The sequence below is a fragment of the Bidens hawaiensis genome, unplaced genomic scaffold (genome assembly GCF_021521415.1).
Source record: "Bidens hawaiensis isolate Kalapana, Puna unplaced genomic scaffold, B.hawaiensis_p1.1 tig00053944_1, whole genome shotgun sequence".
In the NCBI taxonomy this organism is placed as follows: Eukaryota; Viridiplantae; Streptophyta; class Magnoliopsida; order Asterales; family Asteraceae; genus Bidens; species Bidens hawaiensis.
In genome coordinates this window covers 101,334-111,781 of record NW_027499708.1, presented here as the reverse complement: position 1 = coordinate 111,781, position 10,448 = coordinate 101,334, and the positions used below count along the sequence as shown (strand labels likewise).

Here is a 10,448-nt window from a genome sequence, read left to right as displayed (position 1 = left end):
ATAGCTTTCATGAATCATGATGGTTTACTTACGTACTCAGAATATTTATAACCATAATTGTTCATGACGTCTGTGAAAAATGATCAATAATCATAAAATATAAATGTAGTTTATTATACAGACACACCCAGCCACCACACACACATGCGTGTCAACATATGCAGTGTCTTGTAACGTTTTTAGTTGGTAGAAAAAAGCCGTAATTTCATAATCTTCTTTAATATTAAACATTAGTTAGCATAATCTGAAATTCCTATAGTTACAAGAATGCAAAAACTCTATCTAAACATGTGGTATTGATTTGATCATTTAATGCAAGTGTTAATGAGTTATTAACTAACCCTAGCCTTTTGAATTAGTCGGCCTCTCGTTTCATCCTTCATGCCAATGGTGGATGTCACAACCTCTATCGAAAACATATTTGTATTAGTCAAGTTTTATGATTCAAAATGTGAAGATAGAATATACTTACTTTTCTCAACAGCAAGTCCATTGTTTTTTAGTATCTCAGATACTGTGACAACTGTAGTAATTGCTGTAACAAGGTGAAAAAAAGAAAAGTTAAAAGTTAATAGGTTATTATTTTCATGTGTATTAGAGATAGTGTGACTAGAATAACCGGAAGAATATAAGAGAACTCATAAATTTGTTTTAGTAATTATAATATGCGTACATTAACACAATTACTAATATATATATATATATATATATATATATATATATATATATATATATATATATAAAAGAGTTCAAATAAAAAGAAAGAGTTTCATAAGAATGGTAAGAACCTATAGATTTTTGACAAGTGGCATGGCAACCTATGGTGAAAGAACAATTCTAAAAAACTATGTCGGTTATTGGTAATTTTAAATCTAAATCATTGATTAACATGATCCAATGGCTATGATTTATTCCTAGTCTTCATAGGAAACTACTTCTTTTTAGTATAACTCTCCCCTATATATATATATATATATATATATATATATATATATATATGTTCAAGGAGAACTCAAAAAATGGTAAACTATGTAACTCTTCATTTTACATGTAAAAAGATACTAAAAAAATGATTTTCATATAAAAACACATTTTTACATAATTTTTTTAGAACTTTTTTACATATAAACACATGTAGAAGTCGTTTCCAATTTTTTTTTATTTTCTGTTAAAAAACGGTAATTTTTTTTACAAAATTACTAATTTTGTTAGAATGTCTTCTACATGTATTTATAAACAAAAAGTCCAAAAATGTTTGTGTTAAAACTAATTTTTTACATGTTAAAACTATATATATATAAAGGATTCGATACATTAATTCCTTAATCGTACATTATGTACGCGAGCACATAGAATGTTGATTTCAAAAACTCTAATCACACAATACACTCAACTGCCCCGTCGCTCTCCCTCATCATCTCCACCACCACCGATCCGCCATTTTCCGAATCAACACACCTCCTTCACCATTACCGTAGTCGACAACGAGGGTCCTGCAACTTGCCAGAAAAACACGAACGCAGCTCCCATTGTTTGACAAGTTTTGTTTACCTTTTGGTAAGAATTGAAGTTGAAATCTATTTCGATTGATCGGTTAATCTTTGAAATCGATTTTATTAATCATCAATTTAATTTGAATCTTCAGTCGATCAATTTTGAGTTTTGAATAATGGGTTTTAACCTTGAATGTGTCAGGATTTAAGCCTAAACATTTAAGTTTTTTTGTCTGAACGTTTTAATTTTAAAACCTAAACGTTTAAAGGTTTAACCTTGAACGTTTTAAGGTTTGGAATTTGGCTTGAACGTTTTAATGATTTTAAACTTGAACGTATTTCGCGTAAGTAATGTACGTTAAGCGATTATTGTACACACATATCTGTGTGTGTGTGTGTGTATATATATATATATATATAAGATAGGGTTAACCCTTGGATCTATGATCTAGTGGTTGAGATTGGTAGTTTTTAAAAGTTATATAGTTTTCTATTTACATGGTATAGTGTCCTATTTAGGTGGTTACTTTATTTTAAATTTTTCTCACACTTCTCACAAAATAATTGTTTTTTATTTGAAGAATTTATATATTATATATATATATATATATATAGAGAGAGAGAGAGAGAGAGAGAGAGAAAAGTTAACGTTTAAATAAACTTAACGTGCTAATTGTGAAAATTAAGTATAATAATTATATATAGGAAAATTGGATTTTAATAATCCCAACTTAATGCAGCTGGCCAATAATAATTCCAACTTTAAAAATAGCTGTCACTGGTCCCAACTTTCACACTATTTGTTTTCATTAAACCTTCGTTAAAAAAAACTTAACGGCGTTAAGTTTTTTTCAAATTTCAAACTGATATTTTAGGGCTTTTGATCGGAATGAGGATACGAGTCGATTGATGTAAAACTTACCTCCAAACAGTGGTCAAAACAACTAAAGGATGCATCAATTCTGGTGTTTAAACTATTAATTAACAAAAATCAAGTTGTTTGAAGCGCCGTTTCAAGTTAATTTTTACATCAATCGACTCGTATCCTCATTCTGATCAAAAGCCCTAAAATATCAGTTTGAAATTTGAAAAAAACATAACGCCGTTAAGTTTTTTTTAACGAAGGTTCAATGAAAACAAATAGTGTGAAAGTTGGGACTTGGTGACATATATTTTCAAAGTTGGGATTATTATTGGCCAACTGCATTAAGTTGGGATTATTAAAATCAAATTTTCCTTATGTATACAATTAGAGTAATTATGTAATTACATTATAGAAGTCATTATGTAATTACCTTATGAAATAATACATAATTACCCTATTGTATATGTAATTACTATACTTGATTCTAACAACTAGCACGTTAATTTATATATATATATTTATATATAAGGGGAGGATCAAGAGAATATTCCTTCTTCGGGAGAGATCTATAGACCTAGTACAGAATTATTTTTAATTTAATTAAAAAAACATTTTTAATTTTTTTTTTCTTTCATCATTCTTATATATTGTTATTTTTCATTAGAAAAAAATATATAAAAACGAAAAAAAATAAAAATAAACTAATTAGATAAAATACACACATATCCCTACAAATGCTGAAAGGAAACCAATTAGACGATATGACCAACTACATTTTTACCCATCTATAAACATGAAATACGGTAAGGAAAATGCATAAGTAGAACAGGTGTATCTGACCGTGGTGCTATATGGGATATGGCATAGAGATCATGGGAAGGAGATGTCATGTAACGTGTTTATGTAAATTAAATACATATACAATAACACTGTTTTGATTTTTATAAGACAATAGAATTAGATCATACCCATGCCCAAAGCAGAAAGCTCAACTTCATCATGTTCTTGAATGTACCTCTACAACTCAAATATGGAAAAAAAGGAAAATTAAATTACTAACTCAAACAAATGCAACCTAACCTAATATATTATTTGGTGTATATATACACGAACGGTTTCTTGTTAAAGTTAATCAACCGATGATAATGAGATAAATACATGATTCATTATTCTTCATGTTTTCTCTTTCTATCTCTGGTTAACTTAGAAAAGGTATTTCTAAATTTGTTGCTAACTTTGTGACGACATAATAAATTCGCAGTAGCAACGAAATAATTAATATACCTTTGCAAGATTGACATAGAAGAAAAGTGGTTTTTTGGTGTTAGAGACTTGAATTCGGTTCTTCTTGGGATGCTCGGGGATGGTGACAACCGGAGCGATGGCAGTTTCAGTGGTCATATCTCTCGCTTGGAATGATCTCAAAGAGACACTTAATTCAAATGAATATGTTATATGTATGTATCTATATTTACTGCCTCTCGATCTCTCTTAGGTATTGTGAGCGGGGAAAACGTAATGTTTGGACCAGTGCTCGTAGAACCGTATCAAGTTTTACAATAAAATGATGGATAAATACACCATGAGCGGCATCGAGACATCTAGGGTTGCGTTGGTTGACTCGGTAAAAAAGGCCATTTTTGTGTCCCAATGTGTGGTTACACGAAAATATTGGTATCCAATTTGTATTTACACAATCTTTGTATTACCATTGCTACTTATTCGGAAAACCCATGGTTGTAAGAATAAGTTATTTAGTGTTTGAAATTCAATTCTATTTTTTAGCACATAGTTTTAAGGTTTTTATTATGACAGTCTATGAACATTCAACAATATATTAAACAATATTAACGTTGCTACATAAAAATTGCTCTGATAAGACCGCCTTTACCAACCACATGTGATTGGTACATGATTTACTGACAACATGTGTTCAGTATGGGTTGGTCACTACAAAACGGTCGCAACAAGTCAAATTTGTGGTCGGTATAAAACTGGTTGGTATAAATACAATTCCCGACCACAAGTGGGCGCAAAAAATTCTGTCGGTATAATATAAAAAAATAAAAAACTATTCCGAAAACATGTGGTAGGTATAGGGTTTTTTTAAGTACCTTTACCAACAACTTGTGGTCAGTATAGGTATTATAATTTTTCAAAAAAAAAAAATAATTTATATTTTTTCCAGATTTTATACCAGTTAAATCCTAATTGCAAATTTATTAATTTTCTAGATTTTGTAAGAAATAAAACCATAAACCATCACATTACAAAACATTAAACTAAATAGTTTAAATAATTGTCATACAAACACACAAAAAAATTATAACTAATAGGTCACTATATCTTAATCTATATAGCTTTCTTCATCATCTTGACTCGGCCTTCCTTTGTTTTGTTATTCACTTAATTTCATCATTCTTAGCGTGCAATTGTGTCAATTGTTCTTGTGTGATGTTTCATTGTGATGATATTGGTTGTTGGTCCACGCACGCCACATTGGTGGTTGTATTTTCATCTTTTGCCGAATATCCTGTTCCCAACAACGGCGTACCTAGACCGAGTGAACGTCTAAGTCACCCGACCATATTAACCGACAAATCACCCGCTTCACTATGCATGCGGGTGAGCTAGTCTTGAATTTTATCCCTATATTAAAGGTACAAAAAAACATGTCGGGTCAAATGGGCCACGTTCATAATATCAACATAAATATGCATAGATGAATTATAAAGGAACTCTGCGAGAGGGACCGTTCATACCTCAGATGGATAAGAACATACACAGGGATTAAATAAAAGATTGGTATATATAAACAGCATACATTATGAGCAGCAAATAAAGTAATCATATAGTTATATTGAGGCAGCAATACTCGGTTGATCTTTGAGCGGTCAATATGAAAACCCCCTTTACAAAATGAATCATAAAACACAAAAATCATAAACCACCTACATCTTAAAAACCACATCATTAAACATTTCTTTTGAAGCTGTTCACGTATAACCACGCTAAAAACAAATTCGAAACTCTTTTGAAGCGGTCTCAACGGTAAGGTTTACGGAAAAAGGGTGAAGAACATAAAGACACGAAGCTCAATCGTATTTTGAATGATATGAAGTTGGTAAAGAACGAAACCTCTTCAGCTTCTAGGTCCCAAAGCTTTTATTGTAATAGTTTTATAGCATATTATTATTACTTTGTATTTAGTATGTAGAGTTTCAAATTGTGATTAAAGAACGAACAATTCGTATTCTACAAGATGGAGGAAAACAACTCCTCAAATGAGGCACGCCAACAAACTTGAATTATCCAATCCTGGAAAATTAACATCTAATTATCTTGGATTAGAAGTTAACCAAAGTGATTCTGAGATGCATATTAGTCAAAACGGCTATGCATGGAAGGTTTTGGTTGAACAACCCCAATTTTAGAGCCATTTTTTTTCTTTTTATCATGGGTCATGTAGTTATGACAACAACCTAATATAAACTCGGTTTAAGACCCGTAAAAATTATAAGATGATTACATAATAGGCCTTTGTTTAGCTTCCCAACATGCCAAATGCCATAAAAATCGAACTCAAATCCAAACAATAACAACATACAATTCCAAACCGCAATTGTTTAAATTAACAAACTATTTACCCATCACGATATAAAACCAAAGCTATATAAACGAGCCCATGATTTAGCCACCAAATAAATAATCCATGGTATTAAATTTTAGTATTTATTACTAGATGAAGCATATTATACTAATTTTACAAGCCTTAACATATTACTATATATATAGAGAGAGAGAGAGCATGTTTGTGATTGAGTTTGGAAAATGCTTATTAATTTTTTCAAAAAACAATTTGAAAAGTTAGGACCTGAGACTTTTGAAAAAAATATTTTTTTTAACTCTTTCAAAAAGCTAAAATTAAAAAGATTTTTGTGATTGTCAAACGCATTTTAACTTATTGGCTTTTTGATAGCACCAATAAGCCAATAAGCAGTTTTCAAACTCAAACATGCTTATAAACTACTTAATTAATTTTAAACAGTTCAAAATTTAAATCCTAAATTTGTACCATAGGAAATGTGGGAATGTGAATAGATATATATATAATTTTTTTTCTTTTCCTTTCCTAATACATACACGTACATAATCTTCTTATATAACAAAACATTTAATTACCGAATCCTGTCTAAATATTTAAAAGATATAAAATTATCAACTAAATATACACCCTCTCTTTAAAACTGTTGCCCCACTCTCGCTTTCATTATAATTTTTTTACTACTTAAATGTCAAACCCTAGAAGTCTACAAAATCTCCTATTGAATCAACAAAACAAATGTCAACTTACTAATAATATCTTCCCAAAACAATCGTCTATTCCGTAATCTTTAGAGTTTCCAGGTTAAACCCTACTTCTTCAACCAACCAAAATCCATGCAAAGACGTTCAATAATTCAACCATGGATCTTCTCCTTTTTATAAATCATCTAATGATGGTGTCGACGTTTATCATAGCTCTCAACCTAATATTTCGGGAGGGGAGCTGTGAACATGAGCGCTGGTATCTATGTTTATTATTAAAACATTTAGCAGTGAAAAATTTATCAGGGTTGTAGTTAAGAAAAATCATAAGAGTGTAAAAACACCGTGATTATTATTTCATAAACTTGGGATAAAACCCATATTTATTCAAACATATGTTTTATATGGATAAACCCTAATTTACAAAACATATTTATTTATTCTGGTGGCATGCCTCTTATTTAAGCTGAAAGCCCGCAGACGTCATTCATATGTCTTTAACATGTCACCAGAAACATGTTTAAAAATATTAGGTCAACAAGAAATATTGGTGAGTAGATTCATTTGTAATTGAGCATTAATATGTTTTTACACCTGCTTGATTAAAAATTACTGAATGGTACTATCACGCGACCGTATCTGTGACTGTCGTTATAGTTATTATTGGCTAACACTTGTCCAATAAGTAATGTGTAATAGCCCATTAAGCAAGCCTTGTATACAAAAACTCACAATACTATGAGTTTAATTTGTTTTAAAAATCATCATGATAGTATTGGAAAAGCAATTGTCTCACACCAATATGAGTTGTACATAAATTCGAATGTCTAACTTTGCAATATAAACAAAGAGTTTCTTGGTATTAAGCACCTAGTTAAACACAATGTAGTATATATATATATATATATATTAGTATAAACCGATAATCATAACGATTAGCACAAGAAGTTGTGGACACCACCTATATTCGCCGAAATATTATTTCAATCAATGTCCTTTCTCAGTAGCCACTCTAACATTAACATATTTAAGGGCTTAATTTATGAATTTTGGCTTTCGATTCATGCCACTGTTAACGGTAAGCTCGGTTCTCGGGACCCTCCTTCAATTCTACCCATGCATGAATCTGTCCATGAATGTTTGTGGTCTAACAAGATTAATAAGTCACAAATAATAAAAGCTAAATACATATAATTGTATAACTGTTATATGGTTAGATGTGAGCTTTGTTTGTTATGTATGCTACAGGTTACAAGGTATTGCCTATTTATGATATGTATTTTAGTACTAGGAAACATGTACTATAAGATATGATACATGTCACACTTTTATTATTAAAAACTATAATAGGTTTATTCATGGTTAATAAAAAAATTTAGGATAAATGATGACATTATGATGGATTTATAATCATGAAAGGTATAAGACTCTTGGACGACATTTCTTTGCTTCCTCTCCCTTTTTCTTTGAGTTATAAACCACCCCATACACACAAATACTCATCCATTTTACAATTTCTCTCAATAACACACATACATACTTGTTAAGATTAATTTTTGGAAGGCTTTGATTGATTTCTTTCTCTACACATAAAATCAAGTAAGTGATCACAGTTTGATAATTTGATTCATGTTATTATACTTTTGGGTTAGAGAAATCTAGTATCAAAAGAATGGGTAAAAATCAATTGAATTCATATGTAAGTATGATGTATTTTTCAACAATTTTAGTTTTGTTTAAGTTTTGGATAAAAACCCTAATTGGTGTGATGATGATTTTTCATGATAACTGGTGTGTAAGTATTGGATTGCTGATGTTATATAGATAATTTGGTAATTTGGATGCTATATGCATCATTTGTATGATTAAAATTGATAGATTGTATGAAGTTTTATACCTTTTCTAAAAGGGGAATTTTTTGTTTAGAGAAAATTGTATTGAAAAATTGTATTGGGAATATGTTGTTGGTAACACCTAAACGTTATTTGTTTAAAAACCCGTGAACTCATCAACCATTGTGTTGTTACTTTTTAGCATGTATTTCTAAGGTCACTAAGGTGCATATAAGATATTAGGGTGATTCATGGATGCACATATTTCATCAATTATCGAAATATGCCTAGAGTTTTTCATGAAATGTTATGTCTGAACGCCTTGTTGCACACTCTATGTTAAAAATGTTATACTTCTTTTACGCTTCTGCAAATGGAAATTGTGTTGTACCTATATTTTTCTCATTAATGATGAGCAAGGTTAAACGATAAACTTTCAATATTAAATGCTTCTCCGGTATGACACATGGCTTGATCCCGGTATGTCATGCGCCTTGTGGTAAAGCCCCGTTAGTCGAATGTTGAGGGTGTGATAGTACAAATAAAAGAACTTTCCAGATATCAAAAAACCATCAAATTAACCAACCGTATCTTCACCACGTTGCTACGGGCGCATGGTAACTTCCAAACAACTCGCTAACCCACAAATACGAATTAATTCTTAGTTTTATATGCATATGTGATTAAAAAAATGTAGTAAACCACAATGTATTCGTCACATCCAACTTATACTAGTACATTAGCAAGATCAGAAAATCAAGTATGGACCAACAAATTGAAAAGCAGAACCACAAGCATATCCACACGTATGAGGAAATGAGATTTGAAATGCATGAAAGTGAATAAATCTTATGCGGACGAGAGTTAATAGCTTGATACGCATAAATTTGATAACTTTTATATGTATACATTATATATATTTTGTGCGTAGGAGGTATTGAAGCATATTATTCATACGAATGAAATATGAATAATCCTTTTGAAATGTATAAACATCTCATAAAATGGTTGAGCAATCATGTGAACACATTTTCAAATGAATTAACAACAAAGCTTAATATGTATTAACTGGCTATTCAAATGGACGAAAAAAAAATTCTAACATGCGTGAACTAGTTGTATCGTATTTGAATAAACAATATTATTCGTATGAAGAATCCTTAGATGATGAGGCCTGCGATAAAGAGCCCTTCTCATAAACATATGATAGATTACACTTTTGTAAAACAAAATCAGCCTTAAGTTTATTTTCAAAAATGTTTACCTCATCATGTTTTGTTGATACCACAAAATGAGCTTGTTTAAAATTCTAATTTCTTTGTTTGTGAAACGTCTGTTGTTTTTTTTACCTTGAGATTTTAGGTTCTTACACATTTTTAAGTTTTCTCAATTAAACCTGATACATCATCCACATCACTTGTTCACACACGGTGTAATTTTTATCAATGAGTATTAGAATTCTTTTTTAATGATGATTTTTCATCAACATCCTCAAATGTTAGAACGTTTTCTAGATGAATTTTCTCTTCAATTTTAGTCACATAAGCCTTCTCACCAATTTCGTTACTTGTGTAGCTAAAGCGTCACAACTGAGACTAAGGGGTGTGGGGGCTCTAGTGGGGGCTCCAGCAGAGCCAAGAACCAATAATATTATGACGTGTGGCAGAGAGAGAAACTAGATAAGGGGGGTGTTGGAGCCCCTGGCCCCTGGTGTGGGTAGCGCCCCTCTAGCGCCCATATTAAAGCCCCACATCCTCTCTCTCTTCTCCCGCTACCATGCTCACGGGTGGTGTTTGCACCTCGGTAGCGCCCCCTCTAGCGCCCATTTGGTGTGGTATTAGCGCCTGGGGGCGCGAGCGGACGGGCTCTAGCGCTCCCTTTGAAGCCCCCACACCCCTCAGTCTGAAGGAGTTGTAACAATTACCATAGTTATTCCTTTTTTATTGGTTA

General features: G+C 31.3%; 1 protein-coding gene across 1 annotated transcript; it reads right to left on the bottom strand.

Annotated features, from left to right (window-relative positions):
* Window positions 1-182: 182 nt before the first annotated feature.
* LOC143600325 (uncharacterized protein At2g34160-like) lies at window positions 183-3,983 on the bottom strand. The gene is made up of 4 exons (XM_077078051.1): window positions 3,643-3,983; window positions 3,327-3,375; window positions 473-535; window positions 183-406 (listed from the first exon to the last, which is right to left on the bottom strand). Exons 1-4 carry the CDS (start codon window positions 3,757-3,759, stop codon window positions 333-335), a joined length of 303 nt encoding a protein of 100 aa, XP_076934166.1. The 5' UTR covers window positions 3,760-3,983; the 3' UTR covers window positions 183-332.
* Window positions 3,984-10,448: the final 6,465 nt, after the last annotated feature.